Source organism: Kogia breviceps, chromosome 8, assembly GCF_026419965.1.
Source record: "Kogia breviceps isolate mKogBre1 chromosome 8, mKogBre1 haplotype 1, whole genome shotgun sequence".
In the NCBI taxonomy this organism is placed as follows: domain Eukaryota; kingdom Metazoa; phylum Chordata; class Mammalia; order Artiodactyla; family Physeteridae; genus Kogia; species Kogia breviceps.
Window position 1 is genome coordinate 33455755 of NC_081317.1, and position 17355 is coordinate 33473109.

The 17355-nt window shown below is 57.7% G+C and overlaps 1 protein-coding gene across 4 annotated transcripts; it reads right to left on the reverse strand.

Moving 5' to 3' along the window:
- Positions 1-6237: 6237 nt before the first annotated feature.
- NINJ1 (ninjurin 1) lies at positions 6238-17344 on the reverse strand. Of its 4 annotated transcripts, none has more exons than XM_059071287.2 (5): positions 17177-17341; positions 9422-9436; positions 8981-9206; positions 7998-8160; positions 6238-6829 (listed from the first exon to the last, which is right to left on the reverse strand). In XM_059071287.2, the coding sequence occupies exons 1-4, from the start codon at positions 17249-17251 to the stop codon at positions 8006-8008; spliced, it is 471 nt and encodes a 156-aa protein (XP_058927270.1). In that variant the 5' UTR covers positions 17252-17341; the 3' UTR covers positions 6238-6829; positions 7998-8005. The 4 variants fall into 4 exon arrangements, with proteins under 4 accessions (XP_058927270.1, XP_066897255.1, XP_058927271.1 ...); XM_067041154.1 differs by having other exon boundaries at positions 7998-8217; XM_059071288.2 differs by lacking the exon at positions 9422-9436 and having other exon boundaries at positions 17177-17344.
- Positions 17345-17355: the final 11 nt, after the last annotated feature.

Here is a 17355-nt window from a genome sequence, read left to right on the forward strand (position 1 = left end):
CCCAGAGCCTGACTCCAGGAATGAGGCTACCGTTGGGCCCCCAGGAGGGGTTCCGCTCCCAGGTTTTAGTCTCTCAGAGCATGTGAGAAGGAAACAAGATGGGAGGCAGAGGAATCAGCTTCAGGACATGGTCTCTGGCTGATTCATTCAGCCAGCTCATGGGCTAGTTCACTCATTTGCATGCCCAGCCATTAAAGTGAGGGCCAGGGCAAGGGAGAGCCAGGCACAGGAGCTCTCCTTTCTGCCCTGAAGCCTGGGACAGTGCAGCTTCCCACTCCCTCCAGCTCTGCACTGCAGGCTGTGTGTCTCCAAATTCTGAGCCTTAGTTTACCCATCTGTAAAAAGGGACACAACCTTGGGACCCTTCCTTGAGCATGGATATCCTGAGCTGGATAGCACTGCTCCAAGTACTGTTCTCTGGAAATTGCTTCATGAATTTACCACTTTGCTGGAAGGCATAGCTAATGCATGTTCTCTCTGGGACAGACTCCCATTGGGTGAAAGGAGTGCAGTTGCCAGTGCTCAGTGGGGAGGACACAGGTGCCACCCTGAGCTGAATGGGCTGAACGGATCCCCCAGTGGCTGTGCCCCACGTGAAGGTTCCTCTTGATCTTGTTCAGGGTCCAGGGTTAGGGATGGTGTGAACGTGCCCACTCCCTTCCAGCCTCCTGAGGGCTGTGAACGTGCACTGCACTCCAGGTCTCCTGCAGACAGTTCCCCGTGTAAACTGGCTCTTATGGCTGCAGAGACTGACTGGAGGCCACCTTCCCGGTTGGCCAGCCAGACCAGGGGACTAGTCCCTGCACCTGCTCTGGACTCTGAGCTCAGAAGGTGGCAGGGGTTCTCGAGGTCAGAAGGCCCCTGAGGCCCAGCCCAGCATTTCCTGTCCAGTCTGCAGCCCCTCCACCCATTGTGAGCGAGCAAGATTCTGATTCCGAGGGTAATTGCTTCCTGGGCAGATGCCTGGGGTATTCTTGATGCTTGTCCTGCTCTCTGACAGACACGCTTGGGTAAAAGTGACACATGCCTGGTGAAAGTGACAGACACTAGGTAAAGGGCACTACTGGGTGAAGGTGACAGACACCTGACTGTAGGTGATAGAGACATCTGGGTAAAAGTAAATGAGGCCACTGTGTGAAGGGTGCAGGCAGAGCAAACACTGAATAAGCCAGTGCCTTGATCTCAGCCTTCCAACCTCCTGAAATAAACGTTGTTTATACGGCACCCAGTCTGTGGCCTTTGTTATAGCAGCACCTAACTAAGCACCTTTGAGGGAACATCCCAGAGACAGGCCCCACAGGCCTGTGGAAGGGAAGTCCTGGGTACTGTCCACCCCCCCGAGACCTGTGAGACCCTGTGGCAGGGTTCCATCCCCTGAGCAAGGGGCAGTGAGTGCCTGTCCCAGGTCTCAGGACCCGTCTGGTGAGCTGTAATAGTCCAGGACACCTATTCCCTTGGCTCGCGCTGGGCTACTTCTTGTGACTGCTGACTTTCTCCTTCCATCCATGACCTACCAAGGCCTTGACCTGGAGGTCCAAAGCAGCCCCTGACTTCAGGCTATCCTTGGACCATTCCGTGGATCCCCGCCTCAACGGCCCCTTCCCCGACTGTGCCTGGACTCCATGCCTGCAGCTGAAGTCTGCGACAACAGCCCAGACCAGCAGCCAGGCCCCTCTGCCATCTGCCTGCCCCTGGCTGGTTGCTGCCATACAATGCCTCCACTCCTGGGCTGGGACTGAGGGAGGTAGAACAATGGGGCATCCATGTCTAGGCACAGTACCTCCCTGCATGAGGCCATGCCCTGCCAACCACTTTGTCAGTCAGTGACCATGACCTGGAATGAATTAAGTCCATCAGGGTGTGAAAGACACCATGGGCCACAGTCTCCCCTGCTGGCCCCCTGACCCTCTGTCCCCCGTCCCCACCTCCATACCTCAACAACTGGAACTGCCCATGATCCATGCCTCTGCACCTTTGCACATGCTATTCCCTCGGCTAGAACACTCTTTACTAACCATCCACCCTCAACCCCCATCTACTCAACCTGGGTCTTTGGTAAAATGCCATCTCCACCAGGAAAGTCCCCCCAAAACCCTAGTAAGAAAAGAGTAGTTCCTCATCCTGGCTACCACAGTGCTGGGATGACTGTCCTATCTCCAGTCTGCCTGGGGTGGGGAAGAACTCCCATGTGTAGGGAGAGGAATGAGGGAGGGTGTGAGGAGGATGGGAGGGATGGAAGTGATGCGGGCATTTGGGAGAAGTGTGTCTGTGAAGAAGGAGGTGTGTGTGTGAAGAGTAGTGGTCCTGTGATGGAGGAAGTTAGGGCCCTAGATACTTTTGCCAGCAGTGATGTGGTTCAGGCTGGGTGAGATCACAGGCTGGTGTTTGTGCAACCAGAAATTCAACTGCAATTTGCACAATGCGGGGTCTCCCTCTGGGGGGAGGGCACAGGGTCCAGGTGGGGGTGCTGACACTGTTGGAATCTGGGGTTGTTATATCCAGTTCCTGCCAGGTCAGTGCTCTGTGGACTATCTCAGAGAAGATACTGCTCACCCTGTGCCCCCAAAACCTCTGCATAAACCCCAGGCCTGACCAAGCCCTGGGTCAGGTCCCTGTCGTATGGGCTCTGGGACCCCAGTCTTGTAGACTGGATGGGGGTTTGGGAGCACGGAGCAAGGGGCCCTTCCTCATCGCTGGCCACGTGGCAGCTGAGACCTCAATTCTTATTCCACCTGGAGGCAGGACTGGAGGCCCATCTCCCCTCTGAGGACACCAAGGGCTGGGGCAGGGCCTAGGGGGCATTGCTGCCATGGGGCATCATCCCTGGGCCACACACAGATCCAGCAGCTTAGCTTAGTTTCCCCTGAAATAAATACTTGAGAGAAAGGGAGGAAAAATGTTAAAGCATTCAGCTCCTTGGTTTTTATAAATAATGTGGTGAGAAAAGAGGAATTAAGTTCAATTAAAGGCAGGTGGGAGAGAAGGCTCCTGAGAGAGAGGGGAGGGAAATGGGTAGGGGTGTGTGGCAGGTGTGGGAAGGAGGAATGACCCAATCCTGCAGCAAAAGTCCACCTTTTTGGTCCGCTGGCCCCCATCCCATCCTGGCCTACATTCCTCAGAGCCCCCTGACTCACCCTGTCCTCCCCCCACCCAGGTCAAGTGGGCCATGGCCTTGAAGGGTGGACAGTGGGGATGGAGAGTCAGGGAAGGAGAACCTGTAGAGTGAAACGGACCTGGAATACTCCCAGGGTTTGAGCCAGGCAGGAATAAAATGTGGTGTCCTCGGGCACATGCAGGGGACATGAGAAATGAGACAAGAACAAGTGTTCCCGGAGGGACAGGGGTCCTGTTTGGGCTTCCACTGGCACAGAGCTACCTCCTCATCTGGTGACTCTTCCAGGGGTGACCTGGGGATGACTCATCTATCCCTACCCCTATCTATCTATCTATCTATCTATCTATCTATCTATCTATCTATCTATCTATCATATATCCATCTGTACATTAATCTATCATCTTTTTGTCATCCATCCATCCGTCATCATCTATCTTTTACAATAAGAAGATTAAGCACACAGTCCCCCCAGAGCTTGCTCAACAAGCTCTGCATGACTGCTCCCTCCCCTGCACTGACCACCCCACACTCCTTCAAGGCCAGCCCCAGCTCACATGGCCTCAGGGCTCATGTACCACAGCCTGTCTTTTCCTGGGGCTCCCTCCCGGTCCTGGGTCCTAGAGCATCGGTCTTGAGAGCTCCCTGGCTCTTGACTTCCCTGTGTGTCCCTCTGTGGAGTCCCCCAACTTGGCACATATGTTTCCTTGCTTCTTACTCCTTAAGGGTCTCTGCCATCCCCAGGGAGGGCAGAGAAGTGTCCCCAGGTGGGGTAGCTGCATGGTAGGGCAGAGGGAGTAGTTAATAAGCAGTGGATGTGTTAGGGTCTCGGAGGACTCCATGAGGGTTGTCACACCCCCCTGGGTCTGGCTTGGCCCTGACTAGCTCTCTGGGCCTCGGTTTTCTGTCCATCCCTTGGCCACTGTGACACATGCACAGGGCTTGGAACTCGAGGAGGAGTGAATCTATTGCAGATATTTATTAAGTACCTACTGTATGTCAGACACAGTGCTGGGGACATAGGCTGTGGGTGGTTGCAACCGGTGGGAGAGCCAGGTCAGACCAAATAGAAGTGCAAGTATGAGTAGGGGTCCACCTCCACCCCCAGCTCAGGCAGAGCTCCCTCAGCCTTCAGGGAGGTGGTAGGCAGGACCCTCCTTCTCAGGGAGCAGCCCTGGTCTTGGGCCAGACGGTGCAGGGGTAGTCAGGGCTCAGATATGGGCCCCAGGGGGACACTGTGGGAAGTGATGCTAGCCAATGGTACCAAAGGCAGAGTAAACCCAAATGGCCCACCATGACAGTGACCAGCAGTGGTGGTCAGGAGGACCAGTGGGGAAGACCTCAGGGCACAGCCCTGACCCTAGAGAGCAGCAGCACATGCCATGGACCTGAGACAGGAATACATCTGGAGTGAGGGTCAGGGGGCTGGAACTGTAGAGACATGAGCCTGGGTGCTGGTGGGTGGGCAGGTGGGGGACAGTCATGTGTACCTGTTGGGGGAGCAGCTGGGGCAGGGGCTGTAGGGGGCTAGGATGCACAGACCCACCCTCTGTCATGCCCTGTCCCCCAATGCCCCTAGCACCCGTGGAGGCCAGCCTGGCTTGGTGACCTGGGACCCAGTCCAGCCATCTGGGGCTTAACCTCCCTGGCCACATCTGGGCCAGCTTCCTGTCCTGGCCAAAGGAGGAACTAGGCCATCTGTTGGTCCACATAGGCTGGCATCCGTCTTGTATGGCTGCCAGCCAGCCCACACCACAGGCCACAGACTGCTTCAGGCTACAGCAGGCACGTGGTGCTGGGCAGCATCCACTTGTGCTGGGCCCTGAGCAGGGCTGGACCTGGGAGCATGGGCCCGGACACCATCCTGGACCCACCATGAGGGCCAGGTGGTAGAGGAGGTTCACAGCCAGAAGCCTGACCTCTGCTGCTTCCTGGAATAACAAGACAGCCAAGGTAACATGTGCTTATAGTGAGTGGCAGGAGAGGTGGTCCTCTGTACCACTTGCTCCCAGGGCCCAGGCACCTACACAGCTCTGCATCTGACCCCTCTGGCTGAGGTGGCCCCAGGTTCATTGGATCCTCTGGGAACATGTGTCCACTCACTGCCTACCTGCTGGTCTTGCTTCTTCATGGACCTCATCCCATATGTGGATCACCTTAAAAAACCTTCGTTGTGGGACATTCAGACACTCAGAAGAGCAGAGAGCTGGCCCCGTGGCCCCAGCTCTGCAGCCACTAGCATTTTCAATCTTATTTCATCCATTTTCCTATGTTTTTTCCTGGATTATTTATTTAAAGTAAAGCCCAGGATTAGATCATCTCACCCAGAAGCACTCCTGTTTATGAATCACTTTGTGCAGAGTTGAATTTTCAGCCCCACAGAAGTCTGTGGGGTCACCTGAATGTCTTAAGGGAACAAGGTGTTGGAGCTGCCCCAGGCTCAGAGTGGAGAGGGCAAGAGAAGTGATGGGGGAGGGGCCTTGGGAGCTCCTGGGGGCTGCATCCCCACCCGGGGCTTCCATTGCTTGGAGGGGATTCTCAGGTATCTCACCTGGAGATGACCAAGTAAGGGCATTGCTGCCTCATGGAGATGAGGGGGTGGGGCCAGCAGGAGTCAGAAAGGAGGTGACAAGGGGGCAGAGAGTGAGGGCTCAGGCCCTGAGGCCACAGGGTGGACTGAGGGAGCTGGAGGGCCCAGCCAGGTGAGATGTGGCCCCATGGCCCCCCGGAGACAGCACCTGGCCCTTGTTGGTGCCTCTGCAGGGTCGAGGCTTGCTCAGCACCAGCCCCACTCTCCTCGGTCCCCTCGGCCTGATTGACCAGCAGTGCCTAGCACCACCACAAGGTGAGCCAGTACCGTGGGTACAGAAGGGACCTGTGTGGGCATGCAAACTGCAGGAAACGTGGGAGTGCTGGAACTTTCCATGAGGGTCTGGTCAGGGGTCACCAGGCTGAGTGCCTGAGGACACATGGGGGTGATGTCTGGAGATGCCAACAGAGGCTACTCTCCACAAAGGTCACAGGCTTGTGGGGAGAGAGGAGGCCTGCACAGGCTGGTGCTCTGAGGGGCACGGTGCAGCACCCAGGCCTGGGGGAGGGGAGGATGGCACTGGGAGAGCCACACGAGGAGGAGCATCAGCTTTACTGGTTACTTGTACTTAGAAAAGTGGGGGCTCAGACCGCCAAGGAGGGGCTAGGGCCCTGCCGAGTCACTGCTGGTGGAGGGTGTGAGGCCTGAGTCAGTGGCCACGGTGGGGGTCCCACAGCGTCGCTGGTGGTCTACGGTCCTGGGTCAGGAAGTGCAGAGGTCATGGGTCACTCAGGGAGGGCAGCACACAAGGCCAGGACACTGCTGCACTGGCAGAGGGCAGGCATCTCCTCTTCCCTCTGGAAATGTCCTGAGATGGCACCAGCCTCTTGCCCCCCCATCCCTGGGCCTGCTGCATGTCCATGGCAGCGACGACCTTTGCTGAGGACTCTACAGTTCTGTCTTCTGGGCCTCACCACGCCACCTTCCAGGAGGAGGAGCAGCTGAGGGCAGAGCAGGCCCTGTGCTGGCCAGAGTGGCCTGACCGTGTGTGGCTTGTTTGCATGCAGTCCAGTGGGGCCAGCCTGGGCTATGATGGTTTGGGGGAATGCGCACACAGGAGGGTGGGCCTCAAGGGCAAGGCGCCTCCTGGGTCTAGACAGCTGCGGCCAGGCACGATCCGGGGGCATCTGCAAAGAAGGGAGAGGAGAGGCATGAGGGTCGCCAAGGCCAGAGGGGCCTCTAGTTCTGTTCTGATGACCCTGCCTCAGTGTTGTGTCTGGCAACCAGCCCACAAATGTTGGGGTCACTCCGACTCCGGAATCAGACAGCCCAGTTCTGACCTGGGAGAGCCACAGTTTCCCCTCCTGGGTCACTGTCAGGATTTAAAAGCCTGGTCCCAGCATGCTCTGATAGGGGCCCTCTGAGAGCAGGGGCCGGCAGGTGGACATGTGCCGTGGGGCCCACAAGGTCTCCTTGCTAGGCTGATGCTTGGGGAGAGTCAGGACTGTGTCTGGGGCACACAAACAGGTGATTAATAAGTGGCCCAGTCATCATGCAATGAGGGAGCAGGCTGGCATCCAGAGGGCTCCACGGGGGACAGACTTAACAACAAACTGGTGCTAGCAGCTGGGCAGTGAATCGGATGCCAGGTGGGGCCAATAGAAATGGCATGGGCAAGTGGAGGCCAGATGCTCACAGTGGGGCCACACAAAGGCCCTGCTCCCAGCATCTTACCTCATTGTCCACTTGGTCAATCTGTAAGGTTTTCTAGTATGCCCCTGACACATAGGTGCTTGCTGTGTAGCGACAGTCTCCTGTCCACTCTGCTGTGCTAGTGGATGGACAGTTGTCTGTTTGTGGTACCCACATCTCCTCTGGGGCAGGCCCGAGGACTGCTGGACCCAAGAGTGGGTGGACCTGTGTTGTGCAGCCCTGGCCAGGGCTCCAGACTCTGGACACATGACACACGCCAGACCCACTGACCTTCTGCATCTTCCCTCATGACAATCAGGGTTGCCTGTGTCTGAGCCCCCATGAACCATCCTATAGTAGGGGCTTGCTGAGTGTGTTATGAGGGTCACTCGACTTCCTTGTGGCTTCTGCTCCCAAGTGGGGTGACCCTGGGCAGGCGCTGGGTCTCTCTGAGCGAGGACAGTGGGCAGTGTGTGGTGTGGGGGTGCACACGGCCAGGGGCGCCCACCCTGCAAGGCCCAGGTGAGGGCAGATGCAGTCACAGGGGCTCTGCATGAAAGACCCTGAGTCCCCCACGCTGGGTCAGTGGCCCAGTGGGGTGAGTGGGTGGGCTTGTGGTGGAGCCACGTATAGACCCTGCCGGGGCTGGCCCTGACAGCTCACCTGAGCCCCTACTGCCGGGGTGCCATGTCCATTGTGGGCTTCTGGACGCCAAAGGCAGTGATGAAGATGTTGACCACGACGATGATGAAGACCAGACCGGTGGCCAGATTGTTGAGGAAGTCCAGCTTGGCATGCTTGGCAGGGTTGTTGAGGTCATACCTGACTGTGGGCGAGAGGGAGCAGACACTGCCCAGGGCTCTGCAACACAAGGGGCCCTCTTCTGTCCCCCAGAGAGAGACATGGCTGCCTTAATACATTGCAGACAATGGGCTCTGGCCTGGGCAGTCTGGTATCTGTGGCCTGACCACTGCATCCCCCCTTGTTCAGTGAACAGAAGCTCAGAGGGGCCTGGTGCCTGGTCACGAAGTGGAAGGCATGGAGGCCCGAGGCCCAGGCTTGGATTTTAAGGCACAATGTGCTGAACATGCACAGGCAAGCACCTTTCTGAGTGCTGGTGCATGATAATCTAGCCATCCTCACACGTACCCAAGGCTGTCCTTATGTCCACTTTCTAGGCAAGGAAACAGAGGTCCAAGAGGTCATGTAACCTGCCTGAGGTCACACAGCCAGGCAGAGGTTGGGGGGAGCCCAAAGCTCTTGGTGCTCTTAGCCCTGACCCTCACCTTGGGGGCAGGACTACCACCTAGTCCCTACAGACCGCCATAAGGTCTAGAGGGTACACAGTAGGTGCCCAGTACATATCAACTCTTAGTATGGTTATGACATTTTCCTGTGTCCTCAGCTTGAGTGAGTGGAAAGATGGAGACATGGGGGTCCCTCTGGGGGCCACGGTGGGAGCTACATTTTGGACCATGTGCCTAGTGAGAAGGGCCAGGGCTCCTGTGCAGCTCTGTGAGGGCCTGGAAAACACTCATTGGGGTAAGTGACGCATCCCAGGGTGCGTGCAGGCAGAATCAGCTGACCCTGGGGCAGGGGTACCCCAGGGCCCTCCCGCTGCTCGGGCCCCCTGCCCAGACACGCACCAAGGAAGATGAGCAGCACGCCCACACCAATCTGCAGCGCGAGGGAGACAGAGATGAGGACCACCAGGGGGATGAAGAAGGCGAAGCCAGGGCCCTGCTCGATGACAGCCTTCAGCTGGGAGGCGTTGGCTAACAGCAGTGCGATGTCCAGCATGCTCTCGGCCGCACTCTTCTTATTGGCATAATGGTTCATGTTGATGGGCTGGTTCCTGCCCCAGCGGTGTGGCTGCAGGGAGGGGGGTGGTCAGCCCGGGCTCTGCGGCAGGGGGCTGCAGGCCTGGGCCCACCCTGGTGATCCCCCCTTTGAGCCTGGTCTCCTTCCCAGGGATGTGAGGGTTGATCAGATCAGCAGGTGAGGGCCCAGACGAGGGCTCGAAAGGGAAGCGCTAATTAATAGAACAAGAGGCCCAGAGAAGGCTGTGCAGCCCCAGCAAGACCCACCCTAGGAATCAAGTCCTGGAAGAGAAAGGAAACAAAACACAGCCTTAGCACACACTCTGGTTTTAGATGGGAAAATGCCACCAATTGTCTGCCTGCCATGGGCGGGGCCATCTGGCAGCCTTCCCTGCATGCCCCTGCCTGCCCTCCTCTCCAGGAAGTGATTGGTGTCAGGGCAGGAAGTGACGTGAAGGCAGCTGGGTCCCAGATTCCTGCATACTCGCCCAGACCTGAAACAAGTCTTCCTGGGATGGCTGATCCACCCAGGCCATCTCCCAGCTGTGCAGGCACACAGCAGGTGCTCAATAGATGCCTCAGCATTCTACAATGCAACTGAGCTTAGCTTCTTCCTTAATTTTTATTAAAAAAATTTTTTTAAACCACTTTACTGAGGTGTGATTGACACACAAAAAGCTGTACAGAGGGCTTCCCTGGTGGCGCAGTGGTTGAGAGTCCGCCTGCTGATGCAGGGGATGCGGGTTCGTGCCCTTGTCCGGGAAGATCCCACATGCCCTGGAGCGGCTGGGCCCGTGAGCCATGGCCGCTGAGCCTGCGCGTCTGGAGCCTGCCGCAACGGGAGAGGCCACACAACAGTGAGAGGCCCGCGTACCGCAAAAAAAAAAAAAAAAAAAAAAGCTGTACATAGTAAACGTGAACAACTTGAAGAGTTTGGAGCTAAGTGTGTACCGTGACACAATCACCACATCCAGGCCACCACACATCCAGAGTCTTCTGGCCCTTTATGATTAGTATTTGTGATAATACTAATATCACCCTTAGAGTGCTGTACTGGTCACGACATGCTGCACAGTGGATCTCCAGGGCTCATTCTGCCTTCATGTTCATGTTGATAAAACACGAACACAAGTTCTGATACCTCTTCCCTCACTTCTGCCTGAGAACATCCCCAGTCCTCAAGGCCAGGGCCCCTGTCACTCTCAAGGGCCCTCCATGCCACAAGGCCCCACCCAGAGTTGACTCCCCCTGTAGGATAGGCTCTTCTCTCCTGGGGCAGGAGGGGGGAGGGTAGTTAGGCAGGAGAAGGCCCGCCTCCGAGGCTGGAGTCCAGGCCACAAAGACCTCCCAGGACTGGAGTTTACCTCTTGGGACAGCTGTTTCACTTGAAGCCAGCTCTAAGCTGCCAGGCCTCCTCTTTGTATCCAGCCCATCTGCCCTCTTCAAGCTGCCCCTGGCCAGGCCCCTCCCCAACCTCCCAGGACAAATCTGTACCCCTCAGCCCTGGCCACTTGTCCACAGGAATCCCTGAGCCACTAGGCCTCCTGGGGCCATTCAGATCTTGTTTCTAGAGTCTTGTTTCTAGAAAGATGCAGGGATGGGAGGTGGAGGTTCTGGGGAGGGCAAGCCTCTACTTTCTGCAGCTGGAGATATTTCACCATGAAAATTACAGAACTACAGAAGGGCGGGGTCTTCATTTTTACATTATGTCTTTTAAATTTAATCTAGAATAACATGCCCAGGAGGAAGGACGGGAACGTAGGCAGCTCTGCTATGTCCTGCTTTCCCTGTGTCAGTTGTTCTTAAGTAGCAAATCTACTTGGTTTAAAATTCTAGACCCAAGAGCCCCCAGGGAAAGCCTCCTCCGCTGGACCCAGGGCCCTGGCCTGTTCTTTGGGAAATTCCATGTGCAGCCTGGGGTCTCCTCTTTCTTTCTTCAAGTCTCCCCTTTGCCTCTCCATGCCAGGCCTACAGCTGCACTCACATCTGGGTGGGCCACACCCCCAGACCAAGAACACCCAAGGCACACCACTTCTCCACAGGGTCTGTGCCCCCGCCCCCCCCCAAAAAAAACACCAGGCTGTCTCCCAGCTCTGCTCTTGCAAAGCGGCCCATCTGGCCATGCTTCACCATGTGTGTGCTCCTCTGGGTGTGGGCATCCTGGAGACACTGGCCCGCTGGCCATGTGCCCCTATGTTTCATAAACCAAAAGGCCAAAATGTCTTCCCCACAAACGTAAGTACCCAATACACATCTACACACAAGCACAATACATATATGTGTGTAAGCATACACAAACATGTATACACAGTACACATGCGCAAACACATATGAGCACACATGCAGATACACGTATACACATATACATGTGTGTATATGCATTAACAAACACATATGTACACATCCAGGCTAACTGTGGAGGCTTCTGAGGAGGAGGGAGAATTCCTTTTTATTCTGAGCTCTCTTGAACTGTTTAAATATTTTATGCCCATGCAGCCACATGCACATTCAAATACAGAATGACACCATCAGCAGCAGTGCCCCCAGCACAGGGTGCCTGTGCCCCGCTGTCCTCCACCTTGGGTGCCCAGGGCACAGCCCATCATCTTACTCACCCTTTAGCTAGGTGCTTTTCTCCAGGGAGTCCCCCTGTCCTCACACCCCACTTACTGAGGGTAAACTGAGGCTATATGGGGAGGAACCTTGTCCAAAGCCAATAGCAAGTGAGGGTTGCACTGGAATTTGAACCCAGGTCCCAGGGCTCAGAAGCTCTGCGAGCTGACACCACAGTCCCCTTGGGCCCTGCAGTGGGGGTCTGGGATCTGGGTCACCTGTAAGCCTGAGTGCTCAGAAGTCCCCAGCCCCTGGCTCTAGCTGAGTGACCTCAGGACAGCCAGCCCCTCTGGGATTCAGTCTCCCATGTGTGCAACAGGGCCACGGAGCAAACATGCCAGGAAGTTCTGGGGGGTCTGGACACTGTCTCAGGGCCCCAGTTAGCAAGCAAGGGCCCCAGGCCATGTGCCCCTCATGATACAGGGCACTTCCTGCCCATACGGCCATCTGCTTCCTGTTCAACCTATGCAGTGATAAGGAGCGCTGGCCAGAGGCTGCAGGCCAGGGGGCTGGTGGGGGGAGCTCTGGTCAAGCCCCAGCTCACTATAGCCTGGCAGTGTAGCCTTGACAACATGCACCCCCTCACCGGGCCTCAGTTTCCCCATTTTTACACCCCAGGCCACAGACTGGGAAGCTCTACAACCCACCAAGTGCCCCCACTAACACTGAGAAAGAGCACTGTTCTCCCATTCTATAGAGTGGGAGACTAAGGCTCAGGGGGGCTCACCCAGGGCCACTGTGAGGGAGGGGCAGATCAGGATTTGAACCAGCCTATCCACCTCAAATCTTAGGGCCACCCAGGACATGGCACAGCTTCATGTCCACCCTGGTCAGGGGGCCCAGGAGGTTTGTGTGCTAGGGGTTTGGGTGGGGAGGAGGCTGCAGGGCTGATACGCTTCTCCCATGCCTGACCTTGTGTCCTAGGCCTTCTGCGGAGGGGCTTTGAGCTGTGGAGGGAGCTCTGGGCCCTAGAGGTGACCGCTGCACAGGTGAATCCCAGGGAGGCTGCTATCTTGAAAAGGCCACTGGGGCTGGGGGGGCGGTCAGAGCCCACCTCTCACAGGTGCGGAGCTCTATGGGCCTGGACAGGCCACCTTCCCACCCAGCTGCCAGGAGCCATGCTGGGACCCTCTCACCAAGACCCCTGCCCATGACCTGGGCAGTGCAGGGAACAAATACCCAGTTTAATGTGTCCCTAGGGCCAAGAGGACTTCCCTGAAACCTCAGCGGCAACCCAGAAGCTGGGTAAGCTCCGGGTTGCCAGACATTTTTCCCTAAAAGCCAGGAAGGAGCCTGTGGGGAGAGAGCTGGCTTCGGCAGTGATGCCCACAGGGCTGGCTCCTTGAGCCCACTTTCTGTGGACAGATGGTCTCATCCCAGCCATTGGTAGGCAGCTCACAGGGACCCAGGCCACCTGGCCCAGGGTCACACTGCTGGACAACCTCAGCTTGGACAGGGAGGGTAGTTGGGACAGAAGCAGGATTCAGAGCAGGTCTGTGGTACTCAGAGAACCCAGTTTCAGCACAATGCATCCTCCAGTCCACCCTGGGCTTGGATGGGCTGCCCACGGCCTCCAGCTGGGCCCAGGAGGTCTGGCCCACCCCCAACCTCCTGCCTGTACACTCTCTGCTCCCCTGGGAGACAAGGGCAGGCCAGGGCCATGGCCCACTGAACACTTGCAGGACCCCTCAGGGTTTTGGTTATGGACTTCCTCCAATCCTGCCTGCCCCAATTCTGCCACTGACTCCAAACCCCATGTACAAGTATGGAACAAGGAGCCCACATGGGAATTCCTGCCCATGCTCCCAGAGCCCAATTTCACATCTGTAGAACCAAGCCCCCAACAAATCTATGAGGCTCATCAGCTACCCTGGGAGGAGGTGGGGTGTGGGCCTTCCATCAGCACCTATCCTTTATCATCTCCATATCCTGCCACACCACGGACCAACAGAGTGACTGGTCTGTGCCTCGGTTTCCTCATCTATAAAATGGGCACATAAAGAGGAGTGAATGAAGGGCTCAGAGGCCCAGTGGCTGGTCAGAGCACAGCTGGTGCAAGGCAGGACTGGATGTTCCTCTTCCTCACCACCCAGGCCTCACCACTTTGAAAGGTTGCCTCCCAAATGAACTGTACCAATTTGTAATTAATTTCATTTATAAAATCCTAGCCACTCCTGCATAAGGCCCCTCCCCTTTGGCTCAGTGGGCAACAGTGGATGTGCGGGCTCTGGCATCCTTGCCTCTGGCTGGGACCTGAGAACTGACTGAGTAGGATCTGTTGGGGCCTGGGGTGTCCCTTGTCTGACCCACTAGTGCGGGGCATAAGCTGTTATTGTGGCCACCGCCTGGACTCAGCATGAAGCCACCTGCTCCAGGTCACACTGGCTTACTCCTGCACTGTCCCCATACCGTCCGCACCCAGCCAGCCCCGAGATGTCTCTTGCTCCATGTCTGAGTTCATGGCAGGAAGTTTCCTGGGGTGGGGGGCTGGGGGGGTTCCCTGCTGCAGCTGGGCTGGGTTGGGCAGTCCTGCTTCCTGTGGACTCAGCAATGGCCAGCAGTAACCCCGCAGCCACATCAGGGCTGCCTTTTGGAACATGGCCAAGACCCCACCAGCCTTGGGATCTGCCAGGAGAGCAGAAATGAGAAAAAGAGCAAACTTGGGACTTCCCTGGCGGTCCAGTGGTTAAAACTCCACGCTTCCAATGCAGGGGGCATGGGTTCGATCCCTGCTCGGGGAACTAAGATCCCATATGTCGTGCAGCGCAGCCAAAAAAAAAGTTTAAGAAAGAGCAAACTTCCCCCAGCAGCTGAGGCTGTGCACGCACCCCTCCCTCCCAGGACTTGGCTTCCAAGCCCAAATGTGGCCCCAGGAGCCTCACTGCACCCTGTCCTGCCACCTCCCTGCTGTGTCCTCGGCTTGCTGTGGTCCCAGAATCTGCTGCAGGGTCCAACGCAGCTGCCCCCTGAGATAAATCCCCGGGCATGACATAGTCAAGGGCCACATTTATTTTCACAGTAAAATTGATGTTTACTATTCCTTCTGCTGCCAGCCAAAAGTGAGTTGACTTAGTGAAGACTCCAACTCACTCCTGCAGGGCACCTGAGCAGACCGGCCTTGCATGGAGGCCATGGGGATATGGGGCACGTGGAGGGGGACATCTGCAGAGCTCCTCCACCACCCTGGCCCGACAGGGCTCATTTGCCCATGAATCACACATACAACTCTTCCCTGAGCCCAGCCACCCTGGGAGGTGAGTGATCCTGCCCCACTTCACAGAGGAGGAAACTGAGGTTCAGAGAGGGTCTGCACTTGCCCAAGGCCGCATGCATGGCAGGGCGTCTCGAGACTGATGGGGACTCTGGGCCTGGGCCTCCCACTCAGTCCTCTTGCAGCCAAGGACATAGTGGTGACCCAGCCCACACACCCTGCTGTCTGGGGCTCTTGCTTAAGTGGGGACACATCTGAAGATCCTGGGGTTTGCCCCTCCTCCCAGCAAGCCTTTCTACCCCTCCTCAAGCAGGAGCTTGGGGCTCAGATTCAGGCAGGGACCGCCGGGAGAGAGGGCTGTGGAAAAGCCAGGTGAGGTGCAGGGGGAGGACCATGCCTGTCCACAGGGATTGCACCTGAGGGAAGGTGCTGCCCTTTCCAAACCCTGCCTGGGCTTCATCTTTGGGAGAGGGTCTTGTGTGGCAGGCAGGAATGTTAACAATGCTGTGTGCCCAGTTTCCTACAGCACTTCACATGCCTGAGCCCATTTGATCCTCACCATAACCCTCTGAGGGAGGCACTACTCTCACCCCATTTCACAAATGAGAAACTGAGACACAGAGTGATGTGCTCAAGAACACAGTGAGGCAGGTCCTGAGGGTGGAAAGGGGAAGGCGGAGGCTGGAGAGCAGTGTTGGGTGGGCCTGGGCCCCAGGCAGGGTGAGCAGAGCAGCCTTCAGTACTGACCATCTCTCCCAGAGCCTCCCTGCCTGTGACTGGAGCCACCCTGGAAGAATGTGTTCACTTTCACATGAGCTTCCAGCCCCTCCATGGCTTCCATAGCTGGCAAGGTCTGACCTCCCATACCACCTCCAGCTCCTCAGCTCCAATGTATTGATACTTGGTGGTCCAGGCCCTGGGCCTTTCTCCCACTGTTCTCCCTGCCTGGGATGCCCTTCCCAGGCATACCCCTACCCTATTCCTGTCCTCCAGGGCTCAGTGCCAATGTCCCCAATGGTCAGGAAGCCTTCCTGACCCCACTCCCACCTGCCTTCAGGACCAACCCCTGGGAGTTCAGCACTTTGGCCGTGGCTTCTCCGTCTGGACTGGTCTCAGCTGTCAGACTGAGTGGTACAGGGCTGCAGCAACTGCAACTGGTCCCAAAGCCAATGAATGCAGTGATCCCTGAGCACACCCGTCCTGCCTGCTGAGGGTCCATTCCCCAGTCCAAGGCCTTGCTTGCCCCACATGTTCTCCCCCCATCCCCTAAACGTGGCCTGTTACTACAACATCGCCTAGGATTGGTTACCCACACCTGAGCAGGGCCGGTCTCTGCCCCAGTCAGGCGCTCATGGCCACCGTCCCTACCCGCATCCCCAGGGGGTCAGAAACTGAAAGAATGTCCAAAGTCAACAAGTTGGGAGGGCGGTGCTCAGGACTGCGCCACAAACAGAGGCCCTGGGGAAGTGCTAGTCCAAGGCAAAGTCAGTTAGGAACCGCTACTCTGGCCCTGCCAGTGGGACAGGACCCCAGGGTGGGAGGGTACCAGCTGTAATATGGGACCACTGCCAGGAACTGCCCCATGCCCACAGTGCTTCCAGGCCAGCAGGGCAGGCTCTGAATAGAGCCTCTAGTGCGGATGCAGAGAGGAGAGGGGGCCACAGCGGCCCCAAGTTCCCCATCAGGGCACGCACAAGATTGTGCGGTCTCCGTGGACACCGTGGGTGACGTAACTGTCTGCCCGCTGCTGGCCTGGGGCCCAGAAGCCGAGATCCACTCCGCCCAGTCCGGGCGCGAATCGAGCCGGAGGAGAGGCAAAGTTGGAGTGTGGTGTGGAGCCGGGAAGGCAGGGGCCCGGGGGAAGTGGCGGGGGGAGGGGGGAAGGTGGCGCCCAGGCCCCTCGGCGGTGCAGCTCGGTGTGGGCGCTACCTGCCCCGGGCCACGTTCCGCATTCTGCCAACCGCCTACGCCCCTGCTCACCTTCCGGGGTGGCTGGAGCCCCAGGGCCACCGCTGGGGCCCCTGACCCCGCGGGTAGGGGGCGGAACGCACGGGGCGTGGCGACCACCGCCACCCTCACTAAGGACGCGGCGCGCAGCTGGTCGGCGCCCATAGGTCCCTGGGAGCCGCTGGCGCCGGGCTCAGAGAGGGCGGGCATCGGCCAAGGTCGCACAGCGGCACGGGGGTAGGGGTGCTTACCGAGGCGTCCGGGGAGCCAGGCAAGCCCGGGCGCACGTCGCCATTGAGCTCATACTCCTCGGGTCGCGAGTCCATGGTGCGGCGCTGGGGCAGCCTTGCTCCGGGCCTCAGGGCGGCCGGCGCCTCAGCCGCTGAGACCCTGCTGCGCACCCGCCCCCCCGTCGGCCCGCCCCCCGGCC